This window comes from Penicillium bovifimosum, assembly GCF_028826915.1.
Source record: "Penicillium bovifimosum strain IBT 22155 chromosome Unknown utg000007l_segment0_segment0, whole genome shotgun sequence".
Classification (NCBI taxonomy): domain Eukaryota; kingdom Fungi; phylum Ascomycota; class Eurotiomycetes; order Eurotiales; family Aspergillaceae; genus Penicillium; species Penicillium bovifimosum.
In genome coordinates this window covers 1691807-1708075 of record NW_026622716.1, presented here as the reverse complement: position 1 = coordinate 1708075, position 16269 = coordinate 1691807, and the positions used below count along the sequence as shown (strand labels likewise).

Genomic DNA, 16269 nt, shown 5'->3' with positions numbered 1-16269 from the left:
ATTTCAGTGAGTTGCAATCGCTTCATCAACATACATTCGCGGAATATCGCCAGTTCTTTGAACTGGTCGCCGGTGATATCTCGACAACGGAAGCTTGCAGAGCGCCTACTTCCATTTTTTTTACCAACAAAAACAATGGCTTCAGGTGATCTGACTGATATTGCTACTGCTCCCTCTATCAAAGGCCGTCTGAATGTCATAGGTGTGGTAGTTGATACTCTTCCACTCCTTCGAACAAGAGGATCTTCAGCATGCATCACATTTACTATCAAAGAATCTGATCTCGATGGACCGACTTGGGAAGGAGGCCTCAAGGTCAAATACTTCAATGATGATGAGAGCTGCCTCCCCAGTGTTCGCCTCAATGATGTGGTCTTACTACGAAGCGTTTTTGTGAGCAAATTTACCAGAACACAAGGCAGCATGCGAAGCTAACACGACTCAGGTGAAAATCTATCAAGGCAAGCCAATGGGGGTTGTTTCTCAGAGGGATACTGTTTCATGGGCTGTCTTTCGGTCAGAGTCACATCCAGGTTCTAGTCCATTTGTCACCAGTGGCCCCATGCCTTTCGAGCCGAGTCTGAAGGAGAGAGACCGAGCGCAATCGCTCCTGGAACTGGTATCGGCCGAATCAGTCCCTGCGCAACCTTTCAGCTCGCACAATATACAGGCATCCCGGCAGCCTCATGGCCAGGCTGCTTCTTCAGTGCCGAAGGCTGGAGGGTTACCCCATGTTCTTATTGAAGCCGTAGAGGTCAATAAGATATGCCAGTTACTCGGCCAAGTTGTGAAGCTCAACACTTACGACAGCGAGAAATCTCTGCTCTACTTGACAGATTACACTCAGAATGAGAGTCTCAAGAATTACAAGAAGCCCGGAGACGACGACGACTCGGGTCGCGAGGGCGATCGGTTCAATCACCTAAACCAAAGAGGAAACGACTGGCCAGGCCCATGGGGCAGGTTGACTATTCTGGTGACTCTGTGGGAGCCGCATGCGTCATACGCTCGTGAAAAGATCCAGGCAGGCGATATAGTTCTGTTGACCTATACTCGTATCAAGCAAGGCCAGTATGGGATTGAGGCTTCCGTTCATGAAGACAGAAAATATCGGGAGAAGATTCACGTCCGGAAGCTGATTGGGAAGGACGATGAGCGTGTGCAAGCATTGATGGAACGTCGGACAGCATACTGGAAGATTCACGGAGAACCTAAGACAGAAAACAAAAAGGCCAAGAAGCGTAATAAGAAAGTCCAGCAGAAGAAGGAAGCTCGAAAGGAGGAAGGGCAGCTCACGCTGCCGGCGGCATCCCGAATCAAACTAAACCCCCAAGGTGAGCCGATCATCCGTTTGAATGTGCCCAGGCTTATAAATTTGCAGTGAAAACACGAAATTACGCAGTACCTATTGTATCTGTCGAAAAGATCTTGCTGGCAGAAACCCACAGGAACAATGGCCCAGGGGGCGTTGACTACAAGCTCCCCTTCCAAAACGTCAATTACCATACTCAAGTTCGAGTGGTCGATTTCTTTCCTCACTCAATCGAAGATTTCTCTGTCCGAATCAATACTGCCCCCTTGTCCAGCAGTGAGGATAGCTCTGATGACCCTCATCATAGCTGGGAATGGCGGTTTTGTCTGCTCGTGGAAGGAGCTGAGCCCAAAGCTTCCAAACAGGAACCACGACAGCTGATGAAAATCTACGTTTGCGGCCAAGACGGGGACGAAGTTCTTAACAGTATTGCGGTTGATCTCCGCAATAACCCGGATAAACTTAATGAGACACGGGAGAAGCTATTCCAGCTATGGGGGAATCTCGAGGAGCAAAAGTCGAAAGCGAGGGCTGCTGGTCTCCAGAGTTGGGAAGGCGTGAGCTCGCGCCCATTTGAGTGCTGCATCAAGGAATATGGTGTACCATGCACCCATGTCAAAGACCCCAACGCCATGGATGTCGATGGTGAAGTGTGCAGTGAGCCCTTTTGCTTGGGATGGGAGAGACGGTTTGCTATGTTCGGCACAACGATCCACATCTGAAGTCTACCCTACGTATTGTAGTGGGGAGGTGCGGCCTCCCCCTACCGGCATGCTTCGCCGAGCCTTGGCGTGTATCAATGAGAGCTGTGGAGGTAAGTATGGTGATGAAAGGAGACAAAAGGACAGGTGGTATTGGCGCGATGTGGAAACCCACTTTTGATCAAAGATTCACAGTGCCTCTATTCGAGACAACAGGTATTAGGGAAGAAAGAGAGAATGAAGATTTCGAGAAATCATTGTAATGGAACCTATGATACTGCAACGGACAACCTAGAGATATGTATATCGCTCACATTGTGCTCACACCCCCGTCAGGACTACTGCCTGATGGCACAGTCGATCTGGCCTGTTCATCTTTCCATTGACACGGAGAGAGAATACCTACGATGATTTCGGCTAGGTCCCTCATGTGAGATTTCTTGCCGATATCCCATGGGCCGTACTCGTGCAAGTGGAGGAATCTATTCTCGGCGTAGCTCATCAACCCTTGACATCCCCCTTTCTGTACTTCGGGACAGAGTATTAAATAGCTAATTCAAGCTGATAGACATAACAGGGCCGACAAGAGAGCCAATAATAGGATTCGACTCTTGCAAGGCTATTGGAACTGGCTGGCTCATATCATAACGAACGAAAAGTTCAACCGGGGAATTGATACAGACACCACACCATTTTACTAGCGGCACCACACCTTACGTAATTCCGGATCACATAATCAATTTTACCCAAAATTGTTACCATACATTACCACACCACTCCATGACTTACTACTGTAGCAACATGGTGATGATTAGTGTTTCTTATCCAGAGTTCCCGTTGATCAGAATCAATAGTTAAGCTTCTTTGCATATGGCAAAAGGGGCAATTTATGAGATCTCGTGCTAGGTCCCTCGCGTTTCGCCCAGTCCGGGCATTAATATGATCATTGATCATGGTGAAGTTTGAACGCCCCTTCCATCACAGGCTTTCACAGCCAACAGAGATATCCTTCCTGGGCTGCTATCAGCTTACAAGTCGGTGTCTTGGGCGACGTGCACTGCAATACCCGCGTCTACCTTGTCAACTGCCAAGCAAACTAGCATGGCGAGGGTTAAAGAAGAGGTTGTTTGATACAAGTGGGTGGTAGTTGACACTCATGACAGTTGTCAAGTCTTAGTCCAGATCCCCCGTTCATTCCGCCAGATCGGCGTTTAGCGAGAGATACGGGAGCTAAGAAGGTTGCACTTCGAGATAGAGTATGCTCCTGGATAGAAGCAAGCCACTGGTCTCTAGTTTCAAAGACCTCTTGTCCTCTTCCATAATGAAGTTCCATTGGTGGCTCTATCGTTCATGATCAGATGGAATCAGCGAAGAATCAAAAGAAAAGTTGGATGAAGAATCAGATGAAGAAGGACCTGATGAAGAATCAAACAACAAGCAGGAAGAGAAGTTTATGTAGTTAGTAGTAGATAGAATGTAGTTGCTACTGTACGCAGTAGTAAGTCATGCAGTTGCTCTGGTAATGTATGGTAACAATTGTGGGTAAAATTGATTATGTGATCCGGAAATACGTAAGGTGTGGTGCCGCTAGTAAAATGGTGTGGTGTCTGTATCAATTCCCGTTCAACCGGTGCCGTTTCGTCATCCGCAAAACTCCATAGCTGAGAATATTGCAAAAGCAAGCTTTCTCCATGTAATGAAGCTTGAATTATTCTTCCATGTTTATGTCCCGTGTATGAAAGAACCAATAACCATAGAAGATAAGTGAGTGCTTATGAATCTCCAGTTAGTAGCTGGGAAGTGTAAGTAAGATACTAACTGGATGGATCGGGTGGTCCCGAAATGGCCGATTGGATGTTCGAGCAACCATCACGGTTATAATAGCGCTTACTTCTTGGAGAGTAAGGCAATTCTCTACATGATTAGCGGGAACATCAGATAAAAGTTCATAATTGCATGTGGGTTTAAGCTTGGCTGAAAGACTTCTCGGAGACTTAGTATACGCCAATTGGTCCTTCTATTAGGTCCCCATAATTCAGGAGCGCGATGCAGACTAAATGCTTCCATTTCGGCCTAGTAGATTTAGTACCTAAAGAACAGTGGGGCAAAAGAGGAAAAGTAAAGTGCACTAACCTCTCTTCGTAGATAGTACTTAGATCGCTGAGAGTAGAGCCCCGGGGAAGCCCTCTCCGAGGAAGCATCCGCTGGGATCGAATATGCCAATGTGTCTGTCTAGCATGATCTTCCCAGGCATCCGACCCAAATAAAAGTGCCATTCTATCCCATCTTGATTTGGCAGTTTCCAGGGGATTTTCAATCCCAGGTTCATTCTGGACTTCTCGTAACAGAGTGTGGAAGTCCCGGGGGTTATTAAGCCGTTTAAGGGTCTGGTGATCCGCAGCCATCGACACCGTATCGAGTGGATATCTTTGAAGCACCTTTTCCGGATAAGGCCGAAAGAAACATGGATCAAACTGTACGGAGTCGTCACCTGCCATGCCAACTTGCTGGCTATATATTCCGAGGCCTTGGAGATCACCGGGGGTAAGAAACCAAGATTCACAACTCTTAAGTAGCTTGTAGACTCGCTTAAATTCATCACAACGCCTGGTCTGGGTTTGTTTATCCATTGTCGTGTGAGAGGAAGAGTCAAGAACCTCGAGAACGAAAGAAAAATCAAGAGCTTTGATGATAAATGGAAGAGTTCAAGAGACTATGAAGTGTGGAGTGTGACTGTCCATATGTCGTCAATATGTATGGGGGGTAGCTCCCTAGCTGGGTTGATTGATAGTTAGCTATGGAAAAGTGACTTGAACTCGGATTGGTTGATAACGACCAAAGCACGTGATTGACGAAACCTTACTAGGTGTCACATGACGAGGCCTGACCGCCTTCCACTTATTTCCCCTCTGACTAGCTAGCCTTAGGATATACTCAATGCATTCCATCCGAGTTGACTAGACAGTGTAGTAGACAATGTCCAGATTATCTATTCTTCACCCTAGTGCATACATACTGTATCACTGTATCATGGCCCCCCGCTTTGTCTTTGTTCCGTAGCACCTCTCTAACATGTCCATATAACAACCCTTGCCCCTGCATATCGTCTCCATTTCCCTCTTTTCCTCTTCTCCCCGAGCTTTCCAGTCCTTCTCTTTATCGTGAGTTCTACCATGGATCATACTCCTCCGTGGGGTAGACTGCCTGTTGAACAATATTTCATCGTATCTTGTGCCTTTCGAACTTCACATCCGTTGCTAACCCTATGCAGATAAACTGGAACCACTCCTCAACCGAAACCCTTGACCAGCAACGAAAAAGGCTAGTTGCCGAGTTTCTGGACATGGACTCATTTCCTTATGTATGGACTGAAGATTGGGACACCGAAGCCCTTCCAGAAAGCCTCGCCGAGCTTCGTGAGCCTACGGCCGAGGAAGTGGACACCATTCTCCGACCATACCGTAGCGACTTGCTTCGATGGCACGCAATGGATATTTTCCATGGGGAATTTTCCCCCGCTTTCCTACGAACATATTATAGCGCCGACGAAGGAGAGAGAGATAAACACGCCAAGCTAATGGCTGAATGGGGCTTTTCTGCAGAAGACTGGTGTGCGGTTCTCGACAATGAAGATCTCTTTAACTTTGGCTCGGAGTGGCGGCGTGTATACGAGATTCTTCCTGAAATCGCGGGCCCGCTTGTATACGTCGTTGATAAGATAGATGAGATATTCCACATTCCACGGGCCCCTCGGCAAAAGAACGTCGACGCTTTCCGTTCACTTCTCAAAACACAACTTGCCGAAGCGAAGCAAACATCACCAGAAACTTGGCGCGAGCACCGACATGTGTTCGTTGACGACTACACTACCGAATTACAACACTACGTCACGAGGACGTGCCTCATCATTGCGGACGAGGAGGCTTTCCGGTCTGGAAGGTTGCAGGTGATTTACTTGGATGGGTTCCGAAACATCGTTCGTGAACTTCGTCTGGACGCTGAGTTCTATGATATCTCCAGTGTGGATCTTACATGGATGATAAAAAACGCCTTCCCCGAAGATTTTACTGTTGGCGAGAAGTATCGAGTCAGTGCAGAGTTGGGGAGAGAACTGTATCAATTCACGGAGGAGGACCTTGCAGACCCTACTAACTCGGAATGATTTCCCCAGTCATTGTACTAATATCAGTTCAGATACTTCAATGATTTCGTTTGTATGGATTGATTCTTCATACTAATACAATCTGAAATGCGAACCAATAGATACTAGATAGTTGGGCCTTTTGCGCCTTCGTCTTTATCCCCCGCAGGGGAAAGACAGTAGTTATGATAGTTGGAAGCAAGCCTGCTTCCGATGGATGCGCCCATAACTCCCGAATGAACGAGAATTTGATTATAATGAAACTTGGCCCTGAAAGCTCAACCCCGACCATGTTAGACTCAGTAGAAAATATTTCAGACCTTCTTTTCGCAGGTCAGGTTGGAGTCGCCTTGATGCATGTAAGGGCAAAGGCAGCCACTTAAATCTTCGTCACTTTGACGATATTTGTATCAATACCATGTGCGACGGGCTCAAAGCGGCAGTTTTCACGTCGATAACAGTCTTTCTTGCCAGGCTCGCTCTGAGGGCAACGATGGCCATAGATGCAATCCACGTCATCGCAATCTAGACCGAATCGACACGGTGTCATGCGGGCAATGGCCGACAGAATGTGTAGGTCTTGGCGGGATAATTTGCGATCATGGTCATGATAACAATTCTCTTCATTAGGGCACTCGCCAAGCAAGAAGTGATAGTTGCAAAGCTTGAGTTTTTTCAACTTGTTAAGATCTTGGGGATTGATACGGTTGAAGTCGAGTCGATCAACACGCTGCCCGTACTTATTCCGTTCCACAGTTTTCGGGGGAGTTGCACCAGGGACCTTGGACCGAACAACCTGGAAATCAGAGGGATCTGCTTTATTTGCGCTTTGGGCTAATGGTACACCCATATTTGACACACTGGTGCTGGTTGATGTTCGTGACAGAGGTGCAGGGGTCTGAGGTTGTTGAGTTGGCGAAGGCGTAAGCAAAGTCCGCGAAGGGATTGCGCTCTTCCATGGAGCAGTCCAAGTTGGTGCACCCGGTGCGCCCGGTGCCGCCAATGAAATCGGAGCGATCTTGGACGTGCGGAAAACATCTGGGAACTGGGTGATTCGATATTCCTGCTCCCTGAAGTAATCAAAGTCTTGTTCGAGTGGAAGGCCCTCAACCAGCGAGACGCGGCCTTTATAGTTCGCGCCAGAGACCAGTTCTGTCAATGATCGAGCATATTCTTCATTTGAGGGACAACCCAGGAAGAGTTGGTGGCAATGACAGTTGTATAAGTAGAGCTTGAATGCCTCTGGAGTGAGCGTATCAGCAACTGGTTCTGCTACCACAGCCTGAACCACATACCCTTGATTTTATCATGTGCTTTGTTTTTGCCAGTTCCAACATCCACAATCTCGAAGAATGATGCGCTCTCATTGAATCCCCGAATAAAATCACTGAGTGTGGAAACATCTAAATTGATCCCACCCCGAACGTAGGTCTCAATGAGTCCCTTCACATTAAGGTAAATCTTCGTCATTATCTTCGGCTCCGTGATTGTGGCAAGGTTTGTCGTCACGTAGCCCTGAAGGGATTTCCAGAGTTGTTTGGCCGCATTGTGTCCGCCCTGTTCTCCCAGTTGCAGAAACTCGTCCTTGAATATAATGCCTTCGCCATCTAAAAGTAAAACGACGAATGGTTCTCGGTCCTAGGAAAGAATGCGTTAGCCTAATCCTAGACACACGTTCCCGGCCGCGCTCACCATCATATGCTTGACTGCTGATATCTGCTCCATCAACTCCATCTCATGCACCTGGATATCACGATTGAACCGGGTCTCCCGTTCATGGTCGAGTTTCTCTTGTTGAAAGGAAGTTTCTAGAGCGGTCACCCGTTGAAGGAGTTCCTATGAGCGTCGCGTTAGCATGGAACAGGTCCAAGGGAGAAATCGTTCCTACCTCAATAAGATCATTCTTCTGTTGGTCCAAAGCGCTTAACTGGCGATAGCGTTCTAAATAAGCTTGAGTCGACATTTCGGAAGACTTGTAGAACTCGACAGAGTGGAAATTGAGAGAGAAAAGCTGAATGCGACGGTAGATAAGAGAGGAAGGAAGGGAGAGAAGCAAGTTTTTGTAGACTGATCAAAGCGATCTGAGTTCTTAGTTGGAAGGCGCGTGCAGGAAGGTGCCAATTTATAAAACGCGTAATGTACTGTAATCACCAATGATCAGTGACCACCTTCTCCCATTAAATTAAATTGATATAAGAAGGAATAGCACGCGATGAGTACTTCAAGTAAAAAAAAAAAAATCCAAGACCTGCGGGCTATCTGGCTGACTCAGCGTCCCCCGGTTTTGCATACGTGGAGCCAGCGATTCCCCTTCCAACCCCATTGTGACCTTGCTCCTATCCCGATTTCCTTCTTTTCTCTCGCCTCGTTTCCGGTTTCAAGATGACTCGCTTTGGTTTCCTCTCTCTGGCTTTATGCTCTCTCCAGGCCTTCGTTGGCGCCGGCCTTGCTGCTGTACGTTTCATGTTTATTTTTGCCCAGAGTCCACGTCGCATGACTCAATTGACTAATTGATTGGCTTTCTCATTGCAGGGTACGGAGAATGCTGAACCAGAAGCCGTTGCTCTGTCTGTTTCGGCCCAGGCATCTTTCCCTGCGTCCGAGATCTTCGGCGTCAAGCTTGTCAATGGTCACCCGACTCAGGCGCTGATCGCCGTTTCCAACGATGAGCCGAATCCTATTACAGTTAACTTCGTTGGAGGTAGTCTTCGCAGCCTCAATGATCAGGCCACCATTGTCCGCAACTTGACTGCTACTCGCTACGCCATCGAGGTCCCCGCTGGCTCCAAGGAGACCATCAGCTACAGCTTCGCGACTGAGATGCACCCCCAGGATCTCCAGCTGACTCTTTCCGCCATCGTTACCGACAGCGAGGGCCGTCTGGCTCCTATCGTTGCCCACAATGGCACTGTTAGCATCGTCGAGGCGGATACCAGCATCTTTGACCCTCAGATGTAAGGACCCCCTTTTCACTTTGGCCGTGAGGACACTGGGACTGACTATAACTATCAGCTTGTTCCTCTACTTCTTCCTGTTGGCTTGTGTTTCTGGCACCGGTTACTTCTTCTACACTGTTTGGATCGCCCCCTACTTCCCCCAGAAGCGCAAGTCCGGAAAGTTCACCGAGAAGCGCACTCAGGGTGCCTCGAAGCGCGCTGTGACCCCGGTCACCGAGGAAACTTCCAGCGGCGCCGCTGCCTCTTCTGCAACTGCCTACAACGCTGATTGGATCCCGTCCCACCACATCAACCGCCCCGAGGCCCGGAAGGTCAAGGGCCGCTCTAAGGCCCGTGCGTAAATGCAGGGACAGCACACTCGTGGAGGAAGGAGACGAATCAGTTCAATGAATAGCATTGTTTTGAATTCATGGTGTTAGAGCAGTATAGGGCACGTGCTGAAAATGCACCGAGCCCTGCTTGTCACAGGAGACATGTACATCTACAAATAGAAAGTTTTGCCTGAGTTTAGCTCATATCGAAGCTAAACCGATGATTCCGGGACTTCAATCTACCAGATACCGTTCTGTGCCTATACTGACAGTTCTGGTATTCTTTTAGCCACCATTGATGGCTCACAATTTCTTCCATTCCTTAAACTCCTGCGCCAAATGTTGCTTCAAATCCACAAACCGGTTTCCAAAGGATTTATCACAGCGCCAGCAAATGAAGTCTCGTTTCAGATACCCTTCTTCTGTCGGCCTCCGTCGCATATCATCTTCTGCCAGCGGGAACTCCTCGAGTGGCACGAAGAACGGCGTCGAAAAGCTATTGTAGTGTTTCCGGTGTTTTAAACGGTCACTGTACCTATCCACCGATAACACATGGACATGCAGATGGTTCATAGAAGGTACGGCATGCACTCCGACCATGATCTCTTGTTCCCAATCTCGACCCTGGGGTAACTCGTTAGGCGGCGGATCGGCGCTCAGCGCGGCCTGTCTCGCCTGCTCCTGCTCGGAGTCTTTGCCATATTTGCGTCGCAGCTCACCTGCTGCTAAGGTGCGGAGTTTGCAGGCTTCAGCCTTCACTTTTGCCAGGAACTCGATGTCCTCAAAGGCTTCGAATGGGTGCAGTCGCGTTTTGGACTCGTCGCGGGGTAGGAGTAAAAGGTGTAGCGACGACTTCGGAAACATGTCATGGATTGCCACAAAGTCTTCATTGTGGTAGACTACAACGTCGGGGCCATATGTTTCTGGCTTCGCAATGTAAACTCCAAGTCCATCTCGGGCGCCGAAGACAGCTCTACCTTTCGTCGCATGGCGATCAGATGGAGCTTTGGGGGTGGGTTTGGGTTGCTTGCTTTTGGGAGCTAGAAGTTCGGTGACTGTCAGAAGCAATATGTTAGCTCAAAATGTTCTAATACAGTCTCCCGACCATATTCAGAGTGTCAATACAAGCGTTTCTTTTCTCCGATGTTCCAGGCTCCTTTGGAACGCCCTTGCTTGTGTTAGAGTGCTCTCCGGACATGATGGTAGGTGTGGGAATTGGACGCGTGGTCACGTAGTAGATAGTCACTGTAGCATTGTCTAAAAGCGACAAATTCCAGGTAATTTCACATTGGTGGAGTGAGAAGAAAGCATATGCGCCTGCTCAGATGTGACTCGTGAGGAGATAAAAGTGTTGATCGCCGCCTGCGTATGGACGCTCCCCGCAACCCCAAAGCGGTTTAGTGCGGGTCACTCTTTTGTCCGAAGCTCCAAAAGTTGTCGTTCTTGATCAACTCACCAAACGCACAATGCCACCTAAGAAGAAAGGCGACGGCAAGGGTGGCCCTAAACCGGGCACCCAAAAAGCCAAAGCCGTTGCGGAAAAGGCGGGCGAAGCGAAGAAGCAAGTGCCGGAGGAGCCCAAAAAACCGTCCGTGAAGGAGGTCATTGGCGGCGCATCATGGACGGGAAAGCTTCCGGTCAATATGCTGGCCGAGCATTGCCAGAAGCAGAAATGGGAGAAACCAGAGTACAGCATGGTAATCAAGTCCTCCGCGGCATCTGTCGCATCGAGTCCCACAAACCCCATATATCAAGACAGACGCTGATAGACTACGATAATTTCAGATAAAAACCTCCGATGGCTTTGTGTCTTCCGTAACGATGAAGAAGATAGACCCTAAGACCAAAGAATTGATCGTTATTCCGCCACTGAGACTTCCACCCTCCCACAAACACCTCGCTGGGCAGCCGACAGCCCTCGAAGCGCGCCATTTTGCTGCGGCATTTGCTCTTTTCCGAGTATGCAATATGCGCAACATTCATATGATGATGCCTCCGACATATAAGAAGTTGTGGAAGGAAGACTTTGCGGAAATCAAAGCAGCCGATACTCGGGAAGGCAGAGGCTGGATGTACGAAGCAGATCCCTTTTTGGCCAAGCAAGAACGAGAGTTTGCGGCAGCAGACCTGGCAAAGAAACGAGCAGATCGCGAGAAGGCGCAGGCGAAAGAAAAAGCCTCGAATGCGGAGTTGGGACTCGGACATGGGGATGCCAAATCAAAACGAATCTGGTCACAGGCGCCGAAGGTAGATATGGGCGCGCGCATTCGACGAGACATCGAAGGTCTCTTGCGACAACATACGAGCTGGAACCCGTACGGTGTGAAGATCCCAGATAGCCAAAAGAAGGCTATCGCGGACGAGTTCACTGGTTTAGGGTTCCGACGCAGCCACGTTGAAGAAGCTGCGGCGGAATGCAAAGACCGCGAAGAGGTGTTGGAGTGGCTTCTTATTTATGTTCCTGAGGACGACCTTCCACGATGGTCTCTGCCAGAAGGATATTCCGCTGGAGTCACTCTGGGTTCTGGCGATGTTGCTCGTGAGGCTAAGATCAAACGGCTGTCATCTGTTGGTTATCCTGCCGATATGTGTTCCCAAATTTTGGATAGCAAGAAAGGCGATGAGTTGGCGGCTGCTGAGCACTTGCAGGGCACTTTGGCCCATGGCACTCAGTTCTCTGCCCCAGCGGTAGCCGATGAAGATGACGAAGCTTGGGCAGAAGAGGCGACTACATTGGAAGCCATCTTCGGGGAACGCTATCGTCGCGTATCAGCCAAGGTTTGCGAGATCAAAAGTGAGGCATCGGAACTTCCACCAAATACAATCTTTCGCTTCCAAAAGCCCTCCGCCCATTACCCAAGCACGCCTCCTATCATATCAATTCAGGCCAAAGATGTCCCCGCTTATATACGCCTGAGTGCGATCCGTCGGGCAGTGCAGTATGCCGAGGACAACTTTACGGGTGAATCGATGATCTTCAACATCATGGATTGGTTAGAGGTCAATTTGCGGAGCATCATGGATAATCCAGGTAAACTGCGAGAGATTTCAGCTGTGACGGCTTCGTCGACAGCTGAAACATATGGGATTCCTATGCGCCCATCGCGCAAGAACCGCAGGGGCATCGACTGGAAGATCGACTCGGAACGAAGCTTGGCCATTCGAGACGCTTGGGAGGCCAAACAGGACACTGCTCCGCAGAAAGAGATGACCCGCAAAAGAAAAGCACTTCCCGCATGGAACATCCAGCATGAAATCATCCACGCAATCAACTCTCACCAGGTGACTATCATCTCGGGTGAGACTGGTAGTGGTAAGAGTACGCAATCCGTACAGTTTGTGCTGGACGACATGATCCAACGAGGATTGGGAGCCGCTGCCAACATCATCTGTACACAGCCACGGCGAATCTCCGCCTTAGGTCTTGCCGACAGAGTCAGCGATGAACGGTGTGCAGTAGTTGGCGATGAAGTCGGATATGTGATTCGAGGTGAATCGAAAGCCAAGCCTGGTTCAACAAAGATTACCTTTGTGACTACTGGCGTTTTGCTGCGCCGGATTCAGTCCGGTGGCGATGCGGATGGTAATGTCGCAAGCTCGCTCGCGGACGTTTCGCACGTGGTGGTCGACGAGGTCCACGAGCGTAGTCTTGATACAGACTTCTTGTTGGCGCTGCTAAGGGATGTTCTACCTCACCGCAAAGACCTGAAGGTCATTCTCATGAGTGCCACCCTCGATGCGGCTATCTTCAAGGGCTACTTTGGTGGTCAGGGATCTGTTGGACTGGTCAATATTCCCGGCCGCACATTCCCTGTCGAAGATTATTACCTGGACGATGTCATTCGGTACACATCATTTGCGCCAGAACTTGCCGAGGGCTACGAAGACGAGGAAGAGTCTTCTCGGGGAGATGAATCGCTCGGAAAAGCCCTGCGGAGCTTGGGCATGGGTATCAATTACGACTTGATCGCAGCGACAGTCGAATATATCGATGCTCAGCTAGGGAATCAGCCAGGAGGCATCTTGATTTTCCTTCCTGGTACACTAGAGATCGATAGGTGTCTGAAAGCAGTCAGCAGGATTTCCAACGTGCATCCTTTGCCATTGCATGCCTCCCTACTCCCAGCTGAACAACGTCGAGTATTCCAGAGCCCACCAAGGGGCAAGCGAAAGGTCATTGCGGCCACAAACGTCGCAGAAACCTCAATCACAATCGAGGATGTCGTAGCCGTCATTGACACCGGTCGAGTCAAAGAAACAAGCTACGACCCCAAAGACAATATGGTCCGTCTCCAAGAAGTATGGGCATCACAAGCCGCCTGCAAACAGCGCCGCGGTCGAGCAGGTCGTGTCCGTGCCGGTATCTGCTACAAGCTCTACACCCGCAAAGCCGAATCCAACATGGCCCCACGCCCAGACCCGGAAATCCGCCGCGTCCCTCTAGAACAGCTATGCCTATCCGTGAAATCCATGAAAGGCATCGACGACGTCGCCACCTTCCTAGCCAACACCATCACCCCACCAGAAAGCATAGCCGTCGAAGGCGCACTAAGCTTCCTGCACCGCGTCGGCGCCCTAGACCACGACCGACTCACAGCACTAGGCCGATACCTCTCCATGATCCCCGCAGATCTCCGCTGCGCCAAGCTAATGATCTACGGCTCCATCTTCGGCTGCATGGAACCCTGCCTCACAATCGCCGCAATCCTAACCGTCAAGAGCCCATTCGTCTCCCCCCGCGAGAAGCGCGAGGAAGCAAATGCCGCAAAAGCAACCTTCTCCCGCCCAGGCGACGGCGACCTCCTCACAGACCTCTCGGCCTACCAGGCCTGGTCGGAGCGGACCCGTGCCCAGGGCGGATACTGGGGTACGCAGTCGTGGTGTGTCGCCAACTTCCTCTCCCACCAGACGCTGCGCGATATCTCTTCGAACCGCGCGCAGTTCATCACCTCCCTCAAAGACGCGGGCGTCCTGCCAGTTGAGTATTCTGAAAACTCGGCTAGCGCCTGGAACCGCAACGCTGGTAACCGTAACTTGATCCGCGCTCTTATTGCTGGTGCCTTCCAGCCTCAGGTCGCGCAGATCTCATTCCCGGATAAGAAGTTCGCTAGCTCCGTGACTGGTACTGTGGAGGTTGACCCCGATGCGCGTACTATCAAGTACTTCAATCAGGAGAATGGCCGGATCTTCATTCACCCTAGCTCAATTCTCTTTTCCGCGGCGGGTTACCCTAGTGCCGCAGCATATCTCAGCTATTTCACCAAGATGGCTACTAGCAAGGTCTTCATCCGTGATCTCACACGTGAGTTTTTTTTTTTTATCATTCCTTGTTTTCTTCTGTTCTCAAATATCCGAACTCTGACGGTTTCATCTTACAGCTTTCAACGCATACTCCTTGCTCCTCTTCTGTGGCTCAATAGAACTCGACACTGTGGGCCGCGGTCTCGTCGTGGACGGCTGGCTCCGTCTGCGCGGATGGGCCCGCATTGGCGTACTCGTTTCCCGACTGCGTACCATGTTGGACGAGGCTCTTGCGGAGCGGTTTGATAATCCTTCTTTGGTGGCTGATGGCAGCAATCTTGGCGATAGAGTGATTGAGGCAGTCAAGAAGCTCATTGAGTTTAATGGCCTTGATCAATGATCTGCATAGATGGGGTTTCTGGTTTTCAAAAGTTATATAGAACGCATACGGAGTACTACCTTGTACGTCAAAGTGGTCATCTCAGGAAATAATATCACACCTTATGATACGACCGTGCACAGCACGTCGAATCAGATCATCAGCCTGAAGTAGGCGTATGTGTCCTAGCTGCATGGTGCCTATTCATGGTCTCCTAATGGTCCTGAGGCACTGGAGACTCCACAGCGGTAAATGTATTCAGTGGCTTTAGGCAAGTTCTAATTCGGAAGTATACCGGCTCAGTCTATCTCGAGTACAGGTTTTCTTATGTCAATTTCTCCGGAACGGCCAGCCCCAACCGAACCCGATCGCACGCCTATCCACGGCAGCCGGGGTGTGGTCCGATTGGCGCTAGCTGTTCTTTAGACACCAGCAAGGTAAGAAACCTGTGTACATACTCGGGACGGCTGAGTCCGTATGCTTCCAGTTGTAGGCGTTGACGCGCCTGCTAGGGATCCTCTGGGTGTAGCATAGAATTCTCTAGGACCTTGTGCGTGTGGGAAATATATGGCAGGGCCATATAGTGAGAAGCGGGCCTGACCCGTCCATGAGCCTACACTTCCTAATCAAGAAATGTCCAATTTATAAGGTGTGAAGAGAGCGGTGGCCACTCTTGACGTCCATAACCTTTGCTTTGACTGAGATTAGACAAATGACAACCGAGAGATCAAATCAAAGTGGATTCATCCCATGTCCACAACATCCACCTAGTCAGATGTATGCCTACAGATACAAGAAAAGTGAAGTTGATTGGGAACACAAATTTGCGTCGATTGATATCTGCGGTCATACACGACCTGTCCCTAAAGCTATTCCGATATGCAATGAATCGCCCAAGTAAAAGATGCCATGTAGCAATACTCACTTAGCGATAGATGCTTGGAAACGCCAGGGAAACAAGATGCCGGAAGAATTTGCCGGAAGAATTTGCACAAAGCACAAGTGATGACAACAATGATTAGGGCGAGCAGCAGTCATGCATATTGGATATGACCTGCCAGAGTGAATGGGGAATATCGCGTCAACGAGAATGGGATATGTGCGAAGTAAGAGAAAACAAGAAAAGATAAAGCATGTAGAACGCCGGGGTTTCAGATCATCTTCAACGCCTTCCGACTATTCATGCCCATGTCCGGGCATACGGCGTCAGGTCATTTCGTCGTCAGC

The 16269-nt window shown here is 49.7% G+C and overlaps 7 protein-coding genes across 7 annotated transcripts; 4 read left to right on the top strand and 3 right to left on the bottom strand.

The window, feature by feature from the left end:
• Positions 1–135: 135 nt before the first annotated feature.
• N7515_009565 (uncharacterized protein) lies at positions 136–2034 on the top strand (the record flags this gene model as incomplete). Its single annotated transcript, XM_056670309.1, has 3 exons — positions 136–393; positions 446–1334; positions 1382–2034. The coding sequence occupies 3 exons, from the start codon at positions 136–138 to the stop codon at positions 2032–2034; spliced, it is 1800 nt and encodes a 599-aa protein (XP_056518108.1).
• Positions 2035–3625: 1591 nt separating this feature from the next.
• On the bottom strand, positions 3626–4643 carry N7515_009564 (uncharacterized protein; the record flags this gene model as incomplete). Its single annotated transcript, XM_056670308.1, has 3 exons — positions 3626–3715; positions 3833–3995; positions 4147–4643. 3 exons carry the CDS (start codon positions 4641–4643, stop codon positions 3626–3628), a joined length of 750 nt encoding a protein of 249 aa, XP_056518107.1.
• A 543-nt stretch (positions 4644–5186) lies between these two features.
• On the top strand, positions 5187–6175 carry N7515_009563 (uncharacterized protein; the record flags this gene model as incomplete). Its single annotated transcript, XM_056670307.1, has 2 exons — positions 5187–5237; positions 5285–6175. The coding sequence occupies 2 exons, from the start codon at positions 5187–5189 to the stop codon at positions 6173–6175; spliced, it is 942 nt and encodes a 313-aa protein (XP_056518106.1).
• Positions 6176–6533: 358 nt separating this feature from the next.
• N7515_009562 (CCCH zinc finger protein) lies at positions 6534–8117 on the bottom strand (the record flags this gene model as incomplete). Its single annotated transcript, XM_056670306.1, has 4 exons — positions 6534–7396; positions 7450–7792; positions 7847–7990; positions 8043–8117. The coding sequence occupies 4 exons, from the start codon at positions 8115–8117 to the stop codon at positions 6534–6536; spliced, it is 1425 nt and encodes a 474-aa protein (XP_056518105.1).
• A 419-nt stretch (positions 8118–8536) lies between these two features.
• On the top strand, positions 8537–9452 carry N7515_009561 (putative translocon-associated protein, alpha subunit; the record flags this gene model as incomplete). The annotated part of the gene is made up of 3 exons (XM_056670305.1): positions 8537–8608; positions 8687–9108; positions 9167–9452. 3 exons carry the CDS (start codon positions 8537–8539, stop codon positions 9450–9452), a joined length of 780 nt encoding a protein of 259 aa, XP_056518104.1.
• Positions 9453–9725: 273 nt separating this feature from the next.
• On the bottom strand, positions 9726–10620 carry N7515_009560 (DNA 5'-adenosine monophosphate hydrolase; the record flags this gene model as incomplete). Its single annotated transcript, XM_056670304.1, has 2 exons — positions 9726–10477; positions 10548–10620. 2 exons carry the CDS (start codon positions 10618–10620, stop codon positions 9726–9728), a joined length of 825 nt encoding a protein of 274 aa, XP_056518103.1.
• Positions 10621–10888: 268 nt separating this feature from the next.
• On the top strand, positions 10889–15063 carry N7515_009559 (RNA helicase; the record flags this gene model as incomplete). The annotated part of the gene is made up of 3 exons (XM_056670303.1): positions 10889–11119; positions 11208–14724; positions 14801–15063. 3 exons carry the CDS (start codon positions 10889–10891, stop codon positions 15061–15063), a joined length of 4011 nt encoding a protein of 1336 aa, XP_056518102.1.
• Between the last annotated feature and the right edge of the window lie 1206 nt (positions 15064–16269).